General features: G+C 37.6%; 6 protein-coding genes across 6 annotated transcripts; all 6 read left to right on the top strand.

The window, feature by feature from the left end:
* Positions 1–1,130: 1,130 nt before the first annotated feature.
* On the top strand, positions 1,131–2,426 carry zgc:110425 (the record flags this gene model as incomplete). Its single annotated transcript, NM_001020746.1, is given in 1 exon segment — positions 1,131–2,426. A coding segment is annotated over 1 exon segment (588 nt). The 5' UTR covers positions 1,131–1,178.
* A 4,907-nt stretch (positions 2,427–7,333) lies between these two features.
* Positions 7,334–7,875, top strand: hist1h2a2 (histone cluster 1 H2A family member 2). The gene has a single exon (NM_001024396.2). The coding sequence runs from the start codon at positions 7,375–7,377 to the stop codon at positions 7,759–7,761; it is 387 nt and encodes a 128-aa protein (NP_001019567.2). The 5' UTR covers positions 7,334–7,374; the 3' UTR covers positions 7,762–7,875.
* A 2,837-nt stretch (positions 7,876–10,712) lies between these two features.
* LOC137496137 (histone H4) lies at positions 10,713–11,052 on the top strand. The gene has a single exon (XM_068222530.2). The coding sequence runs from the start codon at positions 10,741–10,743 to the stop codon at positions 11,050–11,052; it is 312 nt and encodes a 103-aa protein (XP_068078631.1). The 5' UTR covers positions 10,713–10,740.
* Positions 11,053–12,064: 1,012 nt separating this feature from the next.
* si:ch1073-159d7.6 lies at positions 12,065–12,679 on the top strand. The gene has a single exon (NM_001386752.1). It carries the CDS (start codon positions 12,085–12,087, stop codon positions 12,457–12,459), a length of 375 nt encoding a protein of 124 aa, NP_001373681.1. The 5' UTR covers positions 12,065–12,084; the 3' UTR covers positions 12,460–12,679.
* A 657-nt stretch (positions 12,680–13,336) lies between these two features.
* zgc:154164 lies at positions 13,337–13,800 on the top strand. Its single transcript, NM_001076749.1, is given in 1 exon segment — positions 13,337–13,800. A coding segment is annotated over 1 exon segment (312 nt). The 5' UTR covers positions 13,337–13,354; the 3' UTR covers positions 13,667–13,800.
* A 9,768-nt stretch (positions 13,801–23,568) lies between these two features.
* On the top strand, positions 23,569–24,968 carry h1l1 (H1 linker histone-like 1). The gene is made up of 2 exons (XM_688618.9): positions 23,569–24,288; positions 24,365–24,968. Exon 1 carries the CDS (start codon positions 23,612–23,614, stop codon positions 24,203–24,205), a length of 594 nt encoding a protein of 197 aa, XP_693710.3. The 5' UTR covers positions 23,569–23,611; the 3' UTR covers positions 24,206–24,288; positions 24,365–24,968.
* Positions 24,969–25,334: the final 366 nt, after the last annotated feature.

Here is a 25,334-nt window from a genome sequence, read left to right as displayed (position 1 = left end):
CCAAAACTAATTTTAATGACGGCATATACTGTCTATATTTGTAACTAGGTACTTAAGATAGTGCATTACTGGTCCATGCAAAATAAATGTATATTTACCTTCAATTTAATACTTGACTAGTTGGAAAAGTTGAGATGTCTAGGCAGTAAATTATCTTATATAGTATTGTCCTTCTAAAATGCAGGCCTGTGTGTATAATACATGTTCAACAAAGTGTATTTGTGCATAAGTGTTTGTATTAACCCAAAAACAGTAACACAAATCTTAAAAATTGTGACTGATTTACAGTAATGCCAAATAAAAAGCTCCAAAATGGACATTTGACAATATGTTTGTATATGGTATTTTTATAAAGAAGATTAAAAAACATTTCTAAACTAATTTTGATGACGTTTATGTACTTAAGATCATGCATTAGTGTAAATGTGTTCTTCACTTTAATATTTTATTAACATCAGTTCATGTTATTGTAACAAACACTTGCATGCTACACCGCCAATTAAATCGATGTTGTAGTTCACATGATGATAATTAAAATATATATATTTAATGATATATGTAATACAGAGCTGTATGTATGAATAATAGCTGATCTTGCAACAAAAAAGCAAGGAAATATAGAACAAAACATCAGTGTCCAGTGGACCATTGAACACCATTACACGGACGAATGTGTGACGTGTGCTTCAAACCGCCCAAAACAACATACGAACAAAAGCCTCCAAAAGTCCTTCAATGATGTTTCTTCTATTAAACACACTGTCAACTTGTTTGTTCAAAACCAGAGCAACAAATTTAACCATTTTCCACCAATAAACCTCAAAATTACAAGAAATAAAGACGCAACATCGTCTACAATCTTGTGTGTGTACTAGATTTGATGTTATTATGCAAAACTAACAGGTCAACTGTTACATGTTTTGGTATTTAAATAAAGTTCAGAATCTCTACTTTACATCTACGTAGTTTTTACTCCATTAAACTCTTTTATACTTTCAGATTTACATCAAATGTTCAAGAAGAAAACACACGCACCAGAAGCTCGTAGTGGCGCGCCGCTGAACAGAGTGGGTTGAGTCTTCACGGTTCTCATGTTGTACTTAAATGCGCAGCGCAGCGAAGCAGAGGTGATTGTTGTTACAGGTATTGACTTCAGGTACACTAATAAGATAAAAATCATGGCAGAAACAGCAACTAAAGCGGCTAAGAAGAAGCCAGCATCCAAACCCAAGAAGAGAACTGGGCCGAGCGTCAGTGAGCTGATCGTCAAGGCTGTGTCTGCGTCCAAGGAGCGGAACGGAGTGTCTCTCCCCGCCTTGAAGAAAGCGCTTTCCGCTGGTGGATACGATGTGGAGAAGAACAACTCCCGGGTCAAAATTGCCATCAAGGCTCTGGTGCTGAAAGGCGATCTGAAGCAGACCAAGGGAATCGGCGCCTCCGGCTCGTTCAAACTCAACAAGAAGCCCGCAGAGACGAAGACGAAACCCGCAAAGAAAGCCGCTCCTAAAGCCAAGAAGCCCGCAGCTAAAAAACCCGCAGCCAAGAAACCCGCCGCCACCAAGAAGCCCAAAGCCGCAAAGAAGCCCGCAGCTAAGAAATCCCCGAAGAAACCCGCTAAAAAGGCAACAAAGAGCCCAAAGAAAGCCAAGAAACCGGCGACTCCTAAGAAGGCAGCAAAGAGCCCTAAAAAGGCGAAGGCCGCCAAACCTAAAACGGCTAAACCTAAAGCGGCCAAGCCTAAAAAGACCGCAGCAAAGAAGAAATAAACCTGTTTTTTAATGTCAAAACGGCTCTTTTAAGAGCCACCAACTGCTTCAGACTCAAGAGCTTTATTTCAGTGGTTAACTCGATGAGAAAAAGATGTGACAGAAGTCAAAACTGAATATTCTGTCGTTATATATTCACACTTAATATTCACAAAACACTCAAGCCTGTTTAAGTTTTTACTGTTGAATTATAAGTTAATATTTTTAATAATTCTGGAAATTAGTAACCATTGACTTACTGTTTCCTGATATGGGGGTCAATGGTTACTTTTTTTTTAGTTTTCTGTATATTTTTAAGAAACTCAAAGCTTTGAAAACACTGGAGTGCAAGTTAATAGTGAGTACATTTATTACATTTATCGAGATTTTATTGACACAACTTAATTTTTTATGTTCAATCTACATAAATTTAACTTAATTGATTTGTTTCGGGACAACACGAATGAACTGTGTGGAACCCTGCACTTTTTACAGTGTATGTACACTGAATACAATTCTGGGTTCCACAATTTCTTCATGTTGTCCCAAAACAAATTAAGTTAACTTATTTTACAAATGTAAGTGGATTGAACTTAAAACAATTAGGTTGTGCACGAAAACTCCAGAATTATGTTGATTTAGCTTAATTTTAAAAAGCATGTCGAACAACAGCAGAACTAAGGTACTATATTCTAAAAGGGATAATTACTCCCAAATGGAAATGTATTAATTATTGACTCACCCTCGAGTGGTTTTAAATCTTCATCTTTATTTTCTTTTTATCAGAAAACTAAAGATATTCTGAAGAATGTTAGAAACGTAACCATGGATTTCCAAGATGAAAAACTAACCATTGATTTACTAGTAGAAACTTTAACAAATGTTTTCCATAGTAGAAAAAACAAATATTTGTAAACCAATGGTTACTTCCTTCCAACATGTTATGATTATTATTTTTTTTGCGTGTATAACAGGAAAAAAAGAGAGTTAAATGAAGACAGATTATTTTTTTTGGGTGAACTATCACTTTAAGGGCTGTGAGTGGAAGAAAGGGGGTGTGGCTTACAGTTCGAATCGAAGTTTGCTGATTGGTTTGTAACATATCCAGCCTCCAGCCAATAGCACAGTCGCAGGTTTTCTCATAAAAGGCGCATCACTGAGTTTTGTGTCACTGCACGTAGCAGAAAAACTGTAGTTTGATTAAAATGAGCGGAAGAGGTAAAACCGGAGGAAAAGCCCGCGCTAAGGCAAAGACTCGCTCCTCCAGGGCGGGCCTGCAGTTTCCAGTCGGCCGTGTTCACAGGCTTCTTCGCAAGGGTAACTATGCAGAGCGTGTCGGTGCTGGAGCTCCAGTGTATCTGGCTGCTGTGCTCGAGTATCTGACCGCTGAGATCCTGGAGTTGGCTGGAAACGCTGCTCGGGACAACAAGAAGACCCGTATCATCCCCCGACATCTGCAGTTGGCGGTGCGCAATGACGAGGAGCTGAACAAGCTTTTGGGCGGAGTGACCATCGCTCAGGGTGGTGTGCTGCCCAACATTCAGGCCGTGCTGCTGCCTAAGAAGACCGAGAAGGCCGCCAAGAAATAAACCAAGTGAAGATCGCTTCAAGACCAAAGGCTCTTTTAAGAGCCACACACTTCCTCCTTAAAGGGTGATTTATTTCTACTAAGTTGTGTTGGTAACTTGGTAAGTTACAGTGGAAATCCCAATTAAGGTTTTGTACAAACTCATTCATATCAAACCTATTATACAAAATAAGGTTGTACTTGTTCAATATTAAGTTCGTATGTTACATTTCTCACTCCCTCAAGTTCACTACATAGTACACTTAGAACAGACATGGGTTGACCAAACTGCTTTAGTTTGAGTTTAAAATCTCAAATTGAAAAGCTGAAAAAAAGCTGATAAAAGTTTGAAATAACGTAATTTGAAGTAACTTTTATTTAGTCGCATTGTTGATAATTGAATTAAATCCCAACGTTAAATACGTTTCATGCAAGGGATTATTGGAAAACTTAAAATATAGAAGAGATATTAAGGGCGCTTTTGATAATTTTCTATTTTATTCAGAGACGAAAATAATGCACTTTTAGGCGGGAACTTTTCTTCAAACGGATTCCCCTGTTTCAAAAAGCGACGGCGTACAGCCATTGGTCAACTGTCGTAAAGCGAACGCAAACAACCAATCAAATCATTCGAATTCCTGCCGTCCAATGAGCTTGTGGCAGCTCTGCTTTAAATACGCGACAAGGTTACCGGTGAATTCAATTGTTCGTAGAACAAAGCAAAGTCATCATTTCACAATGGCAAGAACCAAGCAAACCGCTCGTAAATCCACCGGAGGAAAGGCTCCAAGGAAGCAGCTCGCCACCAAAGCTGCCCGCAAAAGCGCACCGGCCACCGGTGGCGTCAAGAAGCCTCACCGTTACAGGCCCGGTACCGTGGCTCTGAGAGAGATTCGCCGTTATCAGAAGTCCACCGAGTTGCTGATCCGCAAACTGCCCTTCCAGCGTCTGGTGAGAGAAATCGCCCAAGATTTCAAGACTGATCTGCGTTTCCAGAGCTCCGCTGTCATGGCCCTGCAGGAGGCCAGTGAGGCTTATCTGGTGGGTCTGTTTGAGGACACAAACCTGTGCGCCATCCACGCCAAGAGGGTCACCATCATGCCCAAAGACATCCAGCTGGCCCGCCGCATCCGCGGAGAGCGCGCTTAAATAGCTCCTGCACGAAACACAAAGGCTCTTTTAAGAGCCACCCATATCTCTTTAAAAGACCGATTCTTTAGTTGAACTTTCAGTTTACTTTGCCTATTAAAGACGTGTTAGAAAGTACAGTTCGAAAACGGGTTGTATCCTTTATCAGCTGATCTGCTTATTACTGTTTCAGGAGTAGTGAACAAACTTAATTGACCGCTTCACACACGTAGCTACTAAATCAAGACACAACCAAACTAAAGTAAAAGCACTGCTTTAAATATGCATATGCATATAAATATGCAGCCTTTTAAATATACTAGAATGTAAGTTTTGCTGAGAATTGTTATCACTGCTAAACCGCGAGAAAACCAAAACACGGCGGTTGGCATCCAGCGTTTTGGTGCATTACCGCCACCTTCAGCTCCGGAGTGTGCACCAGAGGTTATGTTTGCAGACTAGTCATTCCCCCCACTTCCCTCTTTCCCACCCCTTCTCATACACACACATACATACTTACACACACACCTCTCCCCTACTCCTATGTTATAATAATAACCATAATACTCTCATACTACTATTTACTCTAATACCATAATAATAACCACTACATTGCTCTTACCCCTACTTTTACTTCCACTACTTGGTTATATTTGACTATATTCCCTTTACCTTATAACTTAAATTATTTATTTTATATCCTATCATAAACACCTGTTTCTCTTAGATACTTTATAAGTATTCTGATCTGAATCCTGTCCTTTGTACTTAGTACTTCGTTAGAATAAGGTAATCAAACGAGGAAACACAAGGAAGTGTTTGGAGTCAAAGCTTCTGAGCTGTCATTGGTAGTTTGACTTGACCAATGAAGTCATTCCATGGGTAGGGCGATACATAAACCAATCACAGGCCGCGGTTTTTCCTTTTGAAATTAGCATACGTGGTATATAAAACCCAGCGCTTTCTGTGGAAAGTTTACATCTAGAAGATTTAAGAGTAGCATTATGCCAGAACCAGCGAAGACTGCACCCAAGAAGGGCTCCAAGAAGGCGGTGACTAAAACCGCCGGCAAAGGAGGAAAGAAGCGCAAGAGGACCAGGAAGGAGAGCTATGCCATCTACGTGTACAAGGTACTTAAGCAGGTTCACCCTGATACTGGAATCTCTTCGAAGGCGATGGGCATCATGAACTCCTTCGTCAACGACATTTTTGAACGTATCGCCGGTGAGGCGTCTCGTCTCGCTCACTACAACAAGCGCTCCACCATCACATCGAGAGAGATCCAGACCGCCGTCCGTCTGCTGCTCCCTGGAGAGCTGGCCAAACACGCCGTGTCTGAGGGCACAAAGGCCGTCACCAAGTACACCAGCTCCAAGTAAAACGCGGAGTCATTTTCTACCCAAAGGCTCTTTTAAGAGCCACCCATGTTTTCATATGTAGAGCTTTATTTCTGTTCATTGTTAACCTAAAATTGCACTATTCAGAAGACTTTATTTAGCTTGAAGAAACAACGCCAAATTAAGCGAGCAGTAATCCACAGGTTTGTAATAGTTCAATCAATCCAGAGCCGGAGGGATATCATTGGAAAGCCGGCTACCATTAGTATTTCCTACAATTTGAAGTCAATAGTTACAGGTTTTTAGCATTCCTCAATATATTTTGTGTTTAACAGAGTAAACGCACTCAAGGTTTGGAACTACTTTAGGGTGAGAAAATAGTAAAATTCTGTTATACGAGGGCTGGAAGATCATCTAAAAGTGCAATAACAAGCAGTTTCAGATAAGAGATGGAGAACGGGAGGGGAAAAAAAGTTCAGTTCTTTTATTCCACTATCTTTAGTAAATTGTATAACTGTTTCAAACCTTAGACTGTACTGCATTTTCACTCTTTAATAACAATCACTTAAAAGTTTCTCTAATTTCTAAGCTTATCAGCTGGGCTATCATTTCTTGTACAGATTTACATGATATCAATAAATGTTTCACCCTCTCATAATTCTATTTTTAATGTTTTCCTATAATAAAAGAACATAACTTATTAGTTTAGAAGATTCTTCTTTTGGTTTAATGGCGGAAGACAAACCAGATTGTGTTGGTATTTCCACCAAATATGTTGTATTGGAGTGTGAAACCTCAACAAGCAAACTCCTTACAGATTATTAATAAAAAAATAAATAAAAATATATCATGTTGATTAAACCTGTATTCTTTGAAAAATGTAAAAGAAAATCCCACACCTTTGATTGTTTCAGTGCATTCTGAAACACATCTGAGATCACACTAATTTCCAAATCTCTTAGTTTTCCAACAAGCTGATTTCTCTCTCTACTTTATGCTTTATATTGTAATAATAAATGCTCAACTGTTTCTGTTTTTCTACAATTCTTCACATTTCCTTTATGTACAGGGAACAATAACGATTGGAGTGTGCAAAGCCTATTATAACAATAATGATGTTGAATACATGTCCTCCTTTTGACTCTTTAATCCAGTCTTCTCGCCACAGGCTTATAGCTGCAGCTTTTGTAATATTATTGCCTGAAAAGTACTTGTGTTTTTTACATGAGATAGCCTGTGCATTTCAACCTCAATGCTGTTTTGGCCAGCTTATCCATCGTCTCATTTTCTTCTATACCTAAACGGCCAGGGATCCATAGAAAAGTCTACATTTACTCCTGTATTAATGATTCTATAAATATTCTGCACATTTTCATACAGAATATCAGCTATATTGTTTAAGCGTGGGCTTTACCAAACATTGCCAGAAACTTGCAAATGGGGCGGGTCTTGCAATATGGAGGGAAGTGCAGTGATTGGTTTTCAACTGGGGCATATTCTGACCAATAGGCGAAAGGCACGTTAGCTTTAAAAGCTGATCGTCGCGTCTCACAGTCATAAAGACGTTTTCGTTAGTCTTCGAGAATCCACTGCCAACATGAGCGGAAGAGGCAAAACCGGAGGGAAAGCCCGCGCCAAGGCTAAGACTCGTTCTTCTAGAGCAGGGCTTCAGTTTCCAGTCGGCCGTGTTCACAGACTCCTCCGCAAGGGGAACTATGCTCAGCGTGTCGGTGCTGGAGCTCCAGTGTATCTGGCTGCTGTGCTCGAGTATCTGACTGCTGAGATCCTGGAGTTGGCTGGTAACGCCGCTCGGGACAATAAGAAGACCCGTATCATCCCCAGACATCTGCAGCTGGCGGTGCGCAATGATGAAGAGCTGAACAAGCTTCTGGGCGGTGTGACCATCGCTCAGGGTGGTGTACTACCCAACATTCAGGCCGTGCTGCTGCCTAAGAAGACCGAGAAGGCCGCCAAAGGCAAATAAACAAAATGTTTGTTTTCTAAGTTTACCCAACGGTTCTTTTAAGAACCACCCAAATCCACCTTAAAAAAGGCAATTTAAATGTTAAATGAAATAAAGCATAGTGGAGAATTAGTATTTGAGTAGCAAGATTATTGGTCTAAAAACTCTTGATCTCTTAAAATATTAACTTAAAGAACACTGATCTCTTAAAATATTAACTTTGTTGCGAATTTATTTGTTGAACTACATCAGTCAGCTAAAATTAGACTTTAACATAAACTAGTTTAAACCTCAAAACTCTTTATTTAAATCCAAAGCTACAACTTGATCAACAGACGAGCATAACCGACTATTTAAAGCCTATATATCCCACCAAAATGTGAAAATCTAAAGAGGTGACTGCTTCAAACACTTTGAAACCATATATTTCACAATTGGACTAATTTAAATTAGTTAAGTCTTTAAACTGGTCTCCTATGTGGATGTAAAACTATACCCAATTGGGCCAAACCCTCATCCAATCACCAACAATTCATCTTAATAGAACCTTTAACAAGACTATGTTTACCATATAGTTTTCAAAGATTTTTTAAAGAGAAATTGAAAATAGTTTGCACAACTAGGATTTGCTTGTTTTAGCAATTTATGTAAAATATGTTGCCTTGAAATAAATTTAATAAACAAATTATATAATAAAAGGTCTTGTATAGTGTGACGTTTCATTCATGATGGTCTTAAAAACCTGCAGAAACCCTGAATTAGATTACTCTGAAAGAGACACTAGTTCACATTAGTTAAATTAAGCTGATTATCAATCATTTAATTTTAATAAAACGTGTATTGTTAAGTATTTTAAGAGCGTTAACCTTTTAGAGTAATTGTTACTATTGGTTGACAGTAAAAGTCTGCGTGTGTGTGTTTTTAATGGATGTGAGCTCTTCAAAGAACATAAGATGGCTGGTTGTAATGGAGAAGGGAAAGAATATGGACAAGAGCTGTAAACGTTTAATGGATGGAGTAAAAGAAAGCTTCCTCTAATGCTTTTCCATATGAAGTTTAGAAAACTTTAGATGCCTTTAAACTAAAAATCTAATTAACCATGTGTTCAAGACCTGGCTACTTTTTCCCAAGTCTATCTGTGTTTTAACCAATCAGGTTTGACACATGTTGAAGACATTATGTGAGAGTATAATTGTTGTTGATTTGAGTTTGTAAGCAGAGCGGCCTACCAACTCTGTAAGTGTTGAAGATGGCTACTGCTGATGAGTTACTATATTTAGTAATCTTTTTTTTTTTTACTGAATCTCTGGCTCTTCTTCGTCTGGCAGACTGCTCATTTTTGGTCTAAAACTGTTGGTTCTGATTATGTGCTGGATGTATGGAACTGATGCTGACTTTGAACAAAAGAAGAAGAGTATGTTGAAGTCAGAATTATTTGCCCCCTTTGAACTTTATTCTTTTTTGAATATTTGCTAAATGATGTTTAACAGGACAAGGAAATGTTCACAGTATGTCTGATAATATTTCTTTCTTTTGGAGAAAGTCTTATTTGTTTTACTTTGGTAAGAATAAAAGCAGTTTTTAATTTTTTATGAACCATTTTAAGGTCAAAATTATTAGCCCCTTTAGGCAATTTTTTCAATAGTCTACAGAACAAACCATCATTGTACAATAACTTGCCTAATTACCCTAGTTATGCCTTCAATGGTCACTTTAAGTTGTATAGAAGTGTCTTGAAAAATATCTAGTCCGATTTTATTTACTGTCATCATGGCAAAGATTAAATAAATCAGTTATAGGGATGAGTTATTAAAACTAATAGGATCAGAAATGTGTTGAAAACATCTTCGGAATTTTGGGGGAAAATAAACAGCGAGGCTAATAATTCAGGAGGGCTAATAATTCTGACTTCATCTGTATGCTTTATTCTTTGGCGGAAATAGCTGTCCTAATAAATTTTATGTCATTACTGTATTACATTGCTAGATGTATTCCCTAATAAACCAGATCGTGTGATGTCACGATGTTTGATTAAGGTGGCATTGTTTATTATTATGTTGCTACAGTGGAATAATACATGGACTTTGGTTTATTGTTGACTATAGAGTAAACAGTCTCCAGTTGGATGTTCCCTATTTTATTCTCATGCCCGCACTTATCTGGGATTTACTTCCTTTTCGATTTCTGTTCTCCCTCCTTCCAGCACCAACTTGTTTTTGTATATTTTACAGATATCTGCTGTTTCACTGTTCTTGCCATATGTTCTTATAGATTTTGCTTCTGCTATACTCGGTGGGACCTCCAGGTCTACTTCATTGACTCTAAAAGCTTGTTTAGCCAGAATATCCTTCTCATTTCCTTACACACCTAAATTAGCAGCGACCCAAATGTATAAATACGCATAAGGCTGATCATAGCTGATAGGACAACTTTTTAAGAAATGTTTCAGGGCAACTTTTGGAAATGATGGGCAATCAGATGGGACATGGGGAAAAAAATCTGTAAAAAATGGGCAACCAGATGGGACATGGGAAACTAGTTAGGGCAATGGGTTATACCATATAGTTGTCCATTCTTAATAGACAAGTAGCACAGCAACATCACGTTGCAAAATTGCTCCAAAAAGTTGCCCTGTGTATCACCAGCATCAGTTTAATGTAATACAGACAATCAACGCTTGACGTCCTAAATGACGGCCCTACAAATCTTATATATTTTTGAGATAGGTAACTATCTGATGCAATTGCAGTGTTAATCTCATTCTCCTTTATCCACTGCAGAGCCATTAACATTGCCAATAACTTAAAGAAATATATGAGTTTTGGTGAACTGTCTCTTTAAATGTAAAATTAAGAATGTAAACTACAATCTACGATGCTTGACACGCCTATGTAGGCGTTGTAGCTCCGCCTCAGGTGTTTCAACTAGGTCGTCTAAGCGACTGTAAAGCTTCTTTAGTGCAGCGCTACTGCACATACTGAACGTAGACAGTGAAGAATCATGTCAGGAAGAGGCAAGGGAGGTAAAGGCCTAGGAAAAGGAGGCGCTAAGCGTCATCGCAAAGTACTCCGTGATAACATCCAGGGAATCACTAAACCCGCCATTCGTCGCCTTGCTCGCCGTGGTGGTGTCAAGCGCATCTCCGGTCTGATCTACGAGGAGACCCGTGGTGTACTCAAGGTGTTCCTTGAGAACGTGATCCGTGACGCTGTTACATACACTGAGCACGCCAAGAGGAAGACTGTTACTGCCATGGATGTGGTGTACGCGTTGAAACGACAGGGACGCACTCTGTACGGCTTCGGCGGTTAAAACTCTACGATCAATAAAAAAAAGGCTCTTTTAAGAGCCACCCATGTTGTCATAAAAGAGGCTATATATCTGCTTTGAGTATTCACTTTAGCGATCTAACTAATCTACATTTAAGCAAGACATTATTTAAAATGTCTATATAGAACTGTATGAAGAGTAGTTGTTTATTTTTAAAATTAATACAATCACTTGTTTACCAATTTTATCAAATTATCAGCAAATTAACATGGAAAAAACAATGTGAACCAGCAATTTCCTCTCCCTGAAGCCTGCAATCACTATTAGTGTGGGTCGCTTTTTAAAAGTAGCAGAATGAGTGTCAACTGCTAACTTTGTTGGTCGGTGCCCTAGCAATTTTGTTGCTAAATTTAGCTAAATTTTTTTATAAGTTGGCAAAACTGCTCTCATGTGATTAACCGCAGTGTTGTTCGCAAATAAAGCCCCGCCACTACTTACGACAGAAGATTCGGCTCTTCTCGTTCGCTACAAAGAATCGGCTCTTAGAGCCGGCTCTCTCGCGAACCACAAATCACTAGGTTTAAAAAGTTGATGTTAAAAAAGATAGTTTAAAAAGCCTAGCTGGATACTTTGGTTTACATTTTAAATACTACAAAACAATAGTCTTAATTTTATCCGGCATATTAAGAATACCACTTACTGTAAAACATCAGAAATTATAAATAAGTTTGAGACTTGTTATTAACGAATTGGTATTTGCATCAGTTATATCGTTCCATTACATCAAAATTATTTATTGATTTGAAAAACTAATTCTGAGCGGGAAAATGAAACAAAAGCTTCTTATCTGACTCAGATAACTCAGATGGGCGGGGCCTATAGTTTAAAAGCATACAACTGGTAGATTTGCTTGCAGGCGCGTCTTCTTTATGACCAATAAAATCAGCGTCATACATTCATTGCTCCAATCAGAGAACCCTGATTATTCCTTTTGAAATTTGCATACGGGCCTAATAAATAGCCAGTGTGCCTACCATTAACACACTCGGAATTTCTAATTTCGATTGAAGAACCATGCCTGAACCAGCGAAGACTGCACCCAAGAAGGGCTCCAAAAAGGCGGTGACTAAAACCGCCGGCAAAGGAGGAAAGAAGCGCAAGAGGACCAGGAAGGAAAGCTATGCTATCTACGTGTACAAAGTCTTGAAGCAGGTTCATCCTGACACTGGAATCTCCTCTAAAGCGATGGGAATCATGAACTCGTTCGTCAACGACATTTTCGAGCGCATCGCCGGTGAGGCTTCCCGTCTCGCTCACTACAACAAGCGCTCCACCATCACATCGAGAGAAATCCAGACCGCCGTGCGTCTGCTGCTGCCCGGGGAGCTGGCCAAACACGCCGTGTCTGAGGGTACAAAGGCCGTCACCAAGTACACCAGCTCCAAGTAAAGCGCGGAGTCAATTTCTACCCAAAGGCTCTTTTAAGAGCCACCCATGTCTACACAGAGAGAGCTTCTAGTTCGTGTGGTCGTCCGTTCAGTAACCGTACATTTAAATATGGATCATCTTTAAAGGGTTTTACTCGAAAACTTCATGCTTATTAATGCGTAACATTTAGATTTCCAGCAGTAGCTCTTACTTTTTTTGTGCATTTAATACAAATATATTTTTAAAGTATTTAAATGTACTTCAGGCTTTTTACAAATGTAATTCTGTAGATATGATGGGAGTAAACCCAGTATAGATTTGTAAACAAGGATATGCCAATGCTTGAGCCTATGAATGGACAAAGTAGACCAACCTATACAGCACACAATGGTGAGTACGGGATTTAAAATTAGTTATAAATCTTAGTGCACCATGGTAAACAGAACCACCTGAAAACAAGCGCACTTGCCGCATGGCAGCAGAACCCTTTGTAGCCTGTTTTTTTATAAATAAAAATACTTATTTTTACTTTTATTTATCACCAAAAAAGAACATAAATAGTTGCTTTAAATGTTATTGTTTTTATTCATTATAATGTACAAAGTAAATAAAAGGGAAAATGCTTTTAAAATGTAAATGAAATTCTAGTCAACCACTTTAAAAAACATAAGGGATGCCAGAAATGACCCACCTTCTGTTATATAATATTTTTTAAGATTCTTGGGTGAACTGTGTCTTTAAATACATTATTCAAAAAGCGAACTACAATCCAAGCCACGGGGCCTGGAGATTGACACGCCTATTGTGACGTTGGTAACTCCGCCTTGAGTGTTTCAACTAGGTCGTCTAAGTGCCTGTAAAGCTTATCCAATATCGCTAGACTGTACATTCTGAAGCTCGACTGCAGATAATCATTATGTCTGGAAGAGGCAAAGGCGGTAAAGGACTGGGAAAAGGAGGCGCTAAGCGTCATCGCAAAGTACTTCGTGATAACATCCAGGGAATCACTAAACCCGCCATCCGTCGTCTTGCTCGCCGTGGTGGAGTCAAGCGTATCTCTGGTCTGATCTACGAGGAGACCCGCGGTGTGCTCAAGGTGTTCCTTGAGAACGTGATCCGTGACGCCGTCACCTACACTGAGCACGCCAAGAGGAAGACCGTGACCGCCATGGATGTGGTGTACGCGTTGAAACGACAGGGACGCACTCTGTACGGCTTCGGCGGTTAAACCTCTACGATCAGTTTATGAACCAAAGGCTCTTTTAAGAGCCACCCACATTGTCATGAAAGAGGCATTTGACTTGCTTGATATCAGATTTTATGGAAAATCTTTATTTTGTCAAATATAGACTTCCTTTTAAACCTGCACTGACTCCCTTTCTCTAAACGTATGTATACATGGTATGCGATCTCTATCTTAGTTTTTTTTAGGATAATTCAAAGTCTTTAAGTTTATATGTATGTTATTTTGTGCCGATATACATACATGCATACATTCAAACAAACAAACCAAAGTCAGATCTGGGGTCCGTTCTTCGTACCTCGCTTAAATGATCTAAGATTATTTGGCAGATCCTGGATCTTTTAATCTTGATAAGTGATCTCTCGCTTATTTGGTTCTTCAAACAAGTTCGCGAATCAGATTAGAATGTCTGGATGAACTGATCTGAGATCACTGCGTGTGTTATGAAGGACAGATCTATCGATCCTCGAAATCATGATCAGCAATGCAACGATTGGCTGACGGCATAGTAGCGTAATGACATCATCTGATTAATATTCAATTATCCATGCGAGTAAAATTACATCAAATTAGCAGTAAACGGTTTGTTAAAAATGACACGCAAGAACTTTCCACATTTGTTGTGAGCTGCAGGCTTTACACTTTAATTTGTCAAGACAAGAGTGTTCATCATGTATTTCAATGCAAATCAGTGTATTTAGTTCTGCATTTAGAAAATATTGTCTATATTATAGTAGCCGCTTTTTAATCGGTGTAAAGAATAACTGGTTGTTTACAAAAGCATTTTCATATTGGTAAAGGCGTCTGCAACTTTTGTGAAGCATCAAATCACTATTAACTGTCAAAACAGGTTTATGACTGCATAAATGTATTATTGCTTTAAAAAAAGTCACATATTCTGCATTTCTATTATACACAATTTGTACTAAAGCGATCTAAAGCGTTCATATCAATAAGTTTTCTCTTTGCACCAGATGGCAGTCTTTGTACTTTTATTTCGAGGGTGCAGATTGCATAAGTTTTATTAATATGTATAACTTTATTTATTTTATTAATGATTATAACTTTATATATATATATATAGTTAAAAATATGTACCATTTTCCCAAGTGTATAACTTTTACTGTAAGAAAATATCAGAATTCAGAACATACTTTCTGTATTATCTTTGCTTGAACTGAGCCGATCTAATCCTGTTTATATGAATTGAACCTGCTCCCGATCAGGTTTGACCTAGCAGAACTGTTGCTATGACAACAACTCTCGGATCAGCTTTGAAGAACGAAACGATCCTAGATCGTGTCAAATCGTCAATATCCAAATCCAGCTAATTGAGAAATCCACGTACGAAGAACGGACCCCTGTTCTTTTGTTTGCAGACACAAAGTCATAATATACTTATATTTGCCACTTCATTCATTTTCTTGTTGGCTTAGTACCTTTATCTGGGGTCGCCATAGCGGAATGAACCACCAACTTATCCAGCAAGTTTATATGCAGCGGATGTCCTTTCAGCTGCAACCCATCTCTGGGAAACATCCACACACTCATACACTATGGACAATTTAGCCTACCCAATTCACCTGTACCGCATGTCTTTGGACTGTAGGGGAAACCAGAGCACCCTGAAGAAACCCACGCGAATGCAGGGAGAACATGCAAACTCCACACAGAAACGCCAACTGAGCTGAGGCTGGAACCAGCGACCTTCCTGCTTTGAGGCAGCGGTACCTACTGCGACACTGCTTCACCCAAATTAGGGACTTGTTAAAAGCAATTAGTTATTTATCATCAGTTATATAGAGCCAATATATAAAATATTTTTGCAACAAGAATCAGTCCAAGGCACTCGAGTAAAGTGAAAAAATTAAAAAGCCTTTATTCACATGGCTAGATCACTGTTACCCTGATGAAGGCAGACTTCTGCCGAAACGCGTTGGTTTTTAGAGATCTAGCCATGTGAATAAAGGCTTTTTAATTTTTTCACTTTACTCGAGTGCCTTGGACTGATTCTTGTTGCAGATTTGATGAATCCCTTACCCAAAGAGCACCGACCATACATTTGAACTTACCCCAGAGCGCTTTTTGCTTTGTTTTTTCTGAAATATAAAATATTTTTGTTAGAATTTGAAAGGGGTTTGGGTTATTAAGTGCTTAATTAAGTGTAACGTTTGATATGGCTTTGCTGAAACGTTGTGTAGAAATGTAAATTATATGCATTTGTTTTGTGTGACAATACATGTCTTTCCAAAAAGGCCATACAGTTTCTGATAGGATCAGGACGTGTCTATGACGTGTGTGAACATTGGGTTTTTACGATGTTTTCACATGGTCAAGGAAATCACAAGATCGGTTAAAAACTATGTGGCGGTTCATTCCACTGTGGCGACCCCAGATTAATAAAGGGACTAAGCCGACAAGAAAATGAATTAAAGGGCACATAGTTTACACCTTTTTATTATTTAATATTAATGTTATGGTTGTTCTGAGTGTGCCAGTTTAGGTTCAGTTCAACACACAGTTAAGATGTTTTTATTTTAATGTGTTCAAAAGTGTGATGTTGGGGGCGTTTACACATTTTGCTGTTTTAGGGGCGTGTTGCTTCACAGTTCCGGCATCCTGCCCAACGTAACAAGGGGGCGGAGCCAAGAGCTCCCACAATCTGTGTTTGCAAAAGACAGGTTGACAGACAGAGGGAAAGAAGCTAAGCTTTGCTAGGATGAGCATTCAGCCGTACACGTACGAGTCGGACACAGACCAAGCAGAGAATACAAATTAATTTGTGTCTTTGTATAGTCTCGGTGTAAAAGTGCTGAGCTTGTACACCGAGACTAATAACCAAGCACACTGAATTAACTCAAGCTCCGCTGCGTGCACCCCGACAGAAACCCACGCCCAGAACTCCGAAATGCACAGGGCCACGCAAAAGGTACAATCAATAATTCCGATTACAGCGATAATGTGGAGAATATTGATCTTGTGTTGAGCCCAATGAGCTTTTCATTAAAATATAGAGCAAGGGTGCTCCTTTAGTGATATCGCTTTTACTCACACACTGAAAATGGCGGACGTGCAACAAGAAACTGAGGATAAGGTCGTGACGTGAGGCTGTCAATCAACATTGGTGGGCGGGGGGACCACACTCTTACATAAAGTTGCGGTCGGTCTAAAAACCGCTCTAATTGGTCTGTTTTTTTGTTGTTAAATTGAAAAAAAAAAAAGGACTGTGTGTGTTTATATAACCCCAATAGGACGGTCTATACCAGGGATGGGCAAACTTGATCCTTGAGGGCCGGTGTCCCTGCAGAGTTTTAGTCAAACACACCTGAACAAACTAATCAGTGTCTTCAAGATCACTTGAACTCTATAGGGAGGTCTGTTTGAATAGGGTTGGAGCTAAACTATGCAGGACACCGGCCCTCCAGGATCAAGTTTGCCCACACCTGGGGCCTCATGTATCAACGCTGCGTACACACAAAAACTTTGCGTACGCCAGGTTTCACGCTCAGAATCGCTCACGTTTGGATTTACTAACGATGAACTGAACGTGGGAATGTGCGCAGCTCCGTACGCACATTTTTTGTGCATGTCTGTTTTATTTCCATTGGCGACTCCTAGAGGCAGTTGTGTTAAATTGCTCTCTACAAAGTGTCTGACACAGTTTTTCTCCGGTCTACCTCCGAAAGCAGCAGCTCCAATTCACATTCTGTTTAAAGTTTCTCTTCTTGCTTGCTTTTGCCATTACTTTGGCAAAACCCAACGAAAAAGCAGAGTCATTAGCATATTAATACGGGGGAATTTGTTTCTGCGTACGCACAAAGCTGTAAATGTTTTAGTATAATTTCCACGCAAGTCTTCGTACATGAGGCCCCTGGTCTATACACTATACTTGCACACATGTCTGTCCAAACAGCTTGAAAAGTTGATTTTTTGCCATAGTGTCGTGTTCTGTTCCTTGTCTTTCAATCAGCAATCGAGTCAGTGGGTCTTGATTTCAAAAGATGGATTTATTGCCAGACAATAAAAACGAGAGGCTAACAGACAAACAAATGTCTCTCCATGAACCTCTGCCTCTCTGTGTCCCTGTCTTGCTTTTATACATGTAGTGTTGCAGACTTTTCCCACAGATATGGTCTTGTGCTGTGAACCTGCTATTTTTTTGGCTGTGTGCCTTTTGAACTCAGGTATATTCTTGGCTGTTTGCCCTTTAGGTGCTGGTTTAAAGTTTACATGTACTCAGCTAACTACTAGGCTTGCTCTTACTGTTATACCTTCACTTCACACTTATTTGTACACATATTAATATGATTATACAGAATAACATGTTCATTGCATATGTTAAACAATATATGTTTACTTGCACACTTGTACACAATTGGAGATGTTTACTGCATATTCACTGCACACTTTACCAAATATATGTTCACTGCACACTATTGGAGAGAAGATCAAATCCTTGACATACAAATATATGTTCACTGCACACTATAGGAGACAAGATTACAATTACTCCGTCAATAGGTGCCCTTTAATGTTTTTATAATTTAATGTTTTATTTTACACAGTTATTTTGTAATTAATTCAGTTGTAACCACAGCAGAATAGACATTAAATCATTTAATTTTCAAGTATTCTGTAAATAATTTTTGATTTATCTCAACAACACTCAATTACTCCATATTTCAATACAATCACATATTAGCAATGCTCTTCTACATTTTTAGCTATTAAATCTGCCATCATTTCAGTTTTTGGTATTGGATCACAGGGGAATGGTTTGACTAGAAATGTAGTTTTTCACCATCACACTGATAACTTTTTTTTTTAATTCGCCAGAGCTACACTTAGTTAGAACCGCTGTAGTTAAAACCAATTCGTACTGTCGTAACACCTCCTCTATGATGTTACTAAGAGGGAGTTTACAGAATTTCAATGATACTGAAATTAAACTCGATCAGACTGATTATTTTAGCTTTTCTAATACTTTCTGCACGTTTAGGTTTAAACTTTAAACCACAAAAATAAAAGACAATCAATATACAATTAAGCAGTCTTATAACAAGCAGTCTTAAACATTAAATTATTTCAATAGTGAGGTGGATAAATTTATCCTTTATAGGAGACTGTTTAAGTCTAATTTCCTCTCCCTGAGAAATACGATAGAGAGACAAAGTAAAAAGAGTCACTGACCGAATTAATCCAAGTCTCAGAATAATGTGATAGTTCACTCATCGGTGTTCCTCGCTTTCCAGAAAACACTACTGATGATCATCTAAAATGTCCCACGAGAACCTTTCAAAGATCACAGAGTAGTCCAATGAAAGTATGAAGCACACAATCACCACTGACAGAAACATTTAAGAAAACAGGTGCTGTCTACATAGGCCAAATCACTACTAAATAATGGAAATACATTAATAAACACACTCAGTCAATACTCACATTTGAGCAGCAGCAATATTGTTCTCAAAATACCCAAACCAGAGTAGATTGGTAGCATTAGCATGTTCAGTACCTGTTCAATGCCAAACACAACTCTCTTGCTCTCAGGAATATATTCGGCTATCGCACCCTAGTGGCTCCCAGTGCCATTACACTCTCTGTTTATCACATCACATAGAACCAACATGATAATTAGAAAAGCATGTAATGATTGTACTTTAAAATGCCAAATGGTCAAAATATTTTCTAATAAAAAACATATTTTTGCCAAAAAACACTGCAATTAATATTTACAAACCTGGAGAAGTTACAGGGTAGTAAAATGGCTGGAATAAGGACACAAGCAAACTCCATTCAGTCTATATTCAATGTCAAATAAACATGAATGTAAGACTGTAAGTATCAGAGATTTTAATTACTTTTTTCTTGAGCACTATTGTTAGATAGAATAAAGAAATTGAACTAAACGTGTATTTTCCGAGATGGATAATGTATTTAGGTTGTCATTTTGATTATTCTTAGTGTTAATGTAGCCTTTTCATATGAGTTTATTTATGAAAAGCCACAGTAAAATTCACCTTGGAAGCGAAGGGTAAACTTTTACTACACAAACACTCTAGATTGACAGTGCTGCCTTTGTCTAAATGTTTTTTTACGACACACAATTAAATTGCATCTTTGGACAGCAGACATCCTAGACATGGATGATACATTGAACTGTATTTTAAAATAAAATACCAAATACCTTAGTTTTACATGTGTCAAAATATACTACAATATGCAGCAGTCACAACAAGTATCACAACAAAATTTTAAGTAGTATAAAATACTGTATTTTGTGCTTTGAAAATATTACAACATACTTTTACAAGGGGACATGATTTTTTTCTCTCAGAATGTACTATCTATAGGCTTATTCAATTGATCCCTTCACCATTAAACTGACTCAGCTAAGTAAACCGCACTAAAAAATTTGACCTTAAATTCACAGTAAATTACTGACTAATAATTGCATTACTTTCACAGTAAATGACTGTATGTAAATTCACAGTAAATTATTGTGAGGTAGTTCACAGTAATTTACTGTGGTTTTGTCACATTAAATTATTGTGAAATTCAAATTACAACCATATATTGTAACTTTACAGTAGATTATAAAGTCTGTTACTGTGATTTCACAGTATTATCTTGGAGAATTAACTATATTTTACTGTAAATTTGCAATACGATTACTGTGATTTAGCAGTAGGTTGCAGTTTAAATACCAGATTTAACTGTAAAGTTACAGTTATATCCCGATTACTGTAACTTAACAGTTTTGTGCTGTACAATTTCAAAGCAAATTTAGGTCACACAAAAATGAAAATTCTGTCTTGATTTTCTCACCCCCAGGTTGCTCCAGCTCTGTTAAAAAATATTTTTTTTTTTTGTTAAACACAGGAATAAAGTTATTAAATATTCTTCTTTGTGTCCAAACAACCTGAGAATGCGTAAATGATGACAGAATCTTCATTTTTGGGTGATCTGAGAAGACTCTAAAATCAAACCGATTCCTTTTTGTATAATATTGTAAGACGCAAACATATAATTCATTGATATTCCATCATACTGCTCGGTAACACGCAATTTATACACTAGTTGTACACCAATTGCATGTTGATGAGTATCAGTTTATGAACACGTCTGATAAAATAACTGAATCTGATTCAACGTTACCCGAGTCCTGAACCGAAGCAGTGCGAATGTGATATATTGATTACAATATAGTAATTGTTTTTTCTTTGCCATTCATAATATTACATATCTCTGACTTTAACAGTACAAATAAAATTCGTTTGGAGTGTTTTTAGAATTATTATTTTTTTCTCCCAGCATTCATTTCGCACCAAGCTGAAGCAAGATGTAATGGTGGAAGAGAAAAGGCACATAATATTAAAAATATTGCTTTTAATAGGTCATGAAATTAAGTTTTAACAGTTTTTCATGCGAGAATGTAGTTTTTTAAAACTCAAATCTGTGGTTTGTTTGAAAAGATTGTGTGTAATTTTAAGTGCGTTTTGCCGATAGCGGAGATCTATGACCTCCAGGCGTTGACGGCACTAATTACTCATGTATTCGGCGAGAGGTGCCTGTCTTCAGGCTAAACATTGTGCCATTTGCCCCGGCTTCGATGGATCAATATATGTCAGGAAATGAAGTTTTAACCTTTTTCATGCGAGAATGTAGTTGTTTAAAATCTAATCTGTGGTTTATTTATACAGATAGTGCACAATTTAAAATATATATATTTTTTTTTTAATTTTAAGATTAGTGAACTCCAGGCAATGACTGGTGCCCAATACTCATGAATCCTTCTAAAGCAGACATTTACCCTGACATTGAAATAACTTTGACTGTTTACCAGTCTTTGGTTTCATTTAATTCTTTTATTCCAGTTTATTATGTTTTAGCTAAGCACAAATTTATGTTCAATAAATATTATTTCATATTTCCATGTTAACCTTATAAAATTAAATAAAGGTTCAGTAGCTACAACCAAAAAGATGTTGATAACCAAATTGTTTTTGGGGCTGCAATAACATGCTGTTATTTCTAAATATTCAAAAAGTGCCAATACTAGCATAAAGGTTAATTTGTATTAATTTCTATGTTGAATAAAAAAAAAAAGTTTGAATATCTATAACTAACATGCAAAAGATATGGCCTTTTTTACAGTAGTTTGCTGTAATCATGCTACCTGCCTTAATTTCACAATAAAATTATGAATACAACATATTACTGTGAATTTTTACAATTAAATACTGTGAAGCGATACTAATGTTATTTACTGTGAAAAAATACAGTAATTTGTTGTGAAAATCTGGAATTTTTTTTAGTGTATTTGACAGCAACAGCGTTTCTCTGAGCAAGTTTAAGTTAGCTTCTCTGCTTCTCAGCTTCTCACCTCTACTTCTGTACATGTCATAAACTTTTTTTTTTATTTCAGTATAAATTTTGTAAAAAATTCAAACAGAAAGTCCTGTGTTAAAGATGATCTCTCTTTCTCTCTCTCTCACTGTAAAAATGCAGATAATGAGTTGGAATATCCTCTCATCATCGTGTTTCCATCCATTGCATACCATTGCCACCATCTCTTAACAGTCTTTTTTAAAGAGTGATGTAAGAAGAGGTTATTTTATTTTTTATTCACATGTTTTTTTCAACAACATTTTTTTTGCAATTTAAATCGTCAATAATTAATGTATAATATATATAAACATGATTTCTTACAGCTAAAATCTCCAGTTTTACTCCATAACTCATGTTTTTTTTTGTTTTTTTTGCATTTGTTCTCTTCAATACACAACATAAAACATGATCCATATAAAAAAAATGGAGTAATCAGTTTAGCAGTCGCACTCCATATACATCTTGCTGCTGCTGTGTAAAGGGAGCCTGGAGGTTTTGATCAGTAATAGATTGGTGTTATTAAATATTTGTGTCTCATATACTGTATTGTGCCACTGACATCTTTAGGCAGACATCTTTGCTCTCATTAATTCAGAGCCCCTGCAGATCAACTACTGGCATTTAAAACAAATTGCAACAAATATAAAAAACTTTGGATGATTGCTTTGTTATTTACCAATTTTGCATTATGCAGGTTTAATAAGCCACGCACTGGTGCAGTGTTTTGAAGTATTGAAACATCTTTAACATATTGCAAAACATGCATTTGCTTCAAGGCAATTGAGGAAATAGACTATGTAGAATTTTAATTGCATTAATACTTCAGATATGGACTGGTGTCTACTCTTTACTTCAAATTAAGCTGTTTAGTATGAATGTATTTTATTCTTATTGTTGTCTTATATATAATTTATCATATTTTATTTACTTTATTTTATGATAAGGTCTGATGACATGAACTTTCCTTTTTGAATTAATAATTAAGCTATAATTTAGCTATAATAATTGTCATTGAGAATTGTTTGTTTTAGCATTATTTTTTTTTCTTTCTCTTTGTGAATTGTATTGTGCAGCACATTGGTCAACCTTTGGTTGTGTTTAATAGTAGGATATAATTTTATTATATTTTTTTACATTGACATTGACAATAAAGTCTACATAAAGAAACAAACAAAATATAAGAGATGAAAGGATCTTATGTTAAAAAAAGTGCAGTAAAACAATGTCAGTGAAAGAACAGAGGACAAATGACTCCATAAGTCTAAAACAAAATTCAGGGCGTCTCCTATTTGAATTCCATGATAAAGCCTTGACCCTCTTCATATTGATAAGGTCTTTCTAGTCTGATGAAAAATATTTTATTGCACTTGTTTTGCTCTGTGTTTAAACGGAGAAAGCACAAGCTTTGTGTAGAGGCGATTCTCTGAGGAGCGGTGATTGAGTCTACACGGTTCTCATGTGGTAGTTAAGTTCACAGCGCCGCCCTGCAGAGCTTCATTATTCACTGCTAGTTGTAGGTGAAGGTTCCTCCTCTGAGAAATGGCTGAAACTGCTCCAGCACCCGCTGCCTCACCGGCGAAAGCTCCCAAGAAGAAAGCGGCGTCCAAGCCCAAGAAAGCGGGCCCAAATGTTCGCGACCTCATCGTCAAGACTGTGACCGCATCCAAGGAGAGAAACGGCGTGTCTCTCGCAGCCCTGAAGAAGGCTCTCTCCGCCGGCGGATATGATGTGGAGAAGAACAACTCCCGCGTCAAAACCGCCGTCAAGGCATTGGTAACCAACGGCACTCTGGCCCAGACCAAAGGCACAGGCGCCTCCGGTTCATTCAAGCTCAACAAGAAGCAAGCCGAGCCCAAGAAGGCAGCCAAGAAAACCGCCGCGAAGGCCAAGAAACCCGCCGCTAAGAAATCTCCCAAGAAGGTGAAGAAACCGGCAGCCACATCTGTGAAAAAGGCGACAAAGAGCCCCAAGAAAGCCAAGAAGCCAGCAGCTGCCAAGAAGGCGACCAAGAAGGCAAAGAAACCAGCAGCTGCTAAGAAAGCAGCAAAGAGCCCCAAGAAGGTGAAGGCAGTCAAGCCCAAAACGGCCAAACCTAAGGCGGCCAAGCCTAAAAAGGCGGCTCCCAAGAAGTAATCGGCACCAAGCTCGTTTCTTCCAAAAATCAAACGGCTCTTTTAAGAGCCACCAACTAGTCCAAACTAAAGAGCTTTATTTTGGTGGATGAATCGAAAAGAAAGTGTATACACAGCAGTATTCTTATTTAATCACACTTAATAGCAACAAACACTTTAGCCTGTTTGGGTTGTTACTGTTGGTTAAAAATGATAATTGAATAATGCTGGAAACATGTAACCATTGACTTCCACGGTTAGTGTAGATTTTTTAGTCTTTTGTATATTTCTGTTTAACAAAAGAAAAAAACTGAGCAATTTTCATTTTTGGGGGGTGAACTATTCCTTTAAGCAAACAGTAAAATATATGTCAAAATGTAATGTTATATTAAGCATCCTATGTGCTGATAATCGTGTGATATACACTGCAAAATGCTAGGCTCCACACAATTTCTTCATGTTGTCCCAAAACAAATTGAGGTAACTGTTTTTACAAATTTAAGTGGATTGAACATAAAACCATTTGACCCTAAAATACTCAAGAATTGTGTTGATTCAGCTCATTTTAGCTGAAATCATTTTTGAGTCTAGACTGTAACTGTACTGCTTCATACTAGTTCCACAGTCGTCATTTATTTTTGAGTCTGATACATCAACTTTTGGTTCAAATAACGAATCATTTCATAATTTATTATTCTCAAGAAAACATTTTAAGTGTAAGTACGTTCTTAAAGGGACAGTTACTCCAAAATGCAAACGTTTGGATCATTGCATCAACATCCACTGGTTTCAAACCTTTATGAGTTTCTTTATTCTGTTAAAAACAAAAGTAAGAAATTCTGAAGAATATAAGAAACACCATGGATTTCCATAAAACTGATTGATTTCCATAGTGGAAAAAACATACTTTGAAAACCAATGGTTACCGCCTTGAAACATGTTATAGTAATAATAATAATAAAAATATATTTAAGCGTGTTTAACTGAAAAAAGGTGTTAATTTATGACAGAATTAAAATTTTTGGTTGAACTGTTCCTTTAAGGGCTGTGAGTTAAAGAAAGGGGGTGTGGCTTACAGTTCGAAGAGAAGTTCGCTGATTGGTTTGTAATATATTTGGGCTCCAGCCAATAACACAAGTCGCAAGTTTTCT

This window comes from Danio rerio, chromosome 7 (genome assembly GCF_049306965.1).
Source record: "Danio rerio strain Tuebingen ecotype United States chromosome 7, GRCz12tu, whole genome shotgun sequence".
Lineage (NCBI taxonomy): Eukaryota > Metazoa > Chordata > Actinopteri > Cypriniformes > Danionidae > Danio > Danio rerio.
This window is presented reverse-complemented; position numbering and strand designations above follow the sequence as displayed.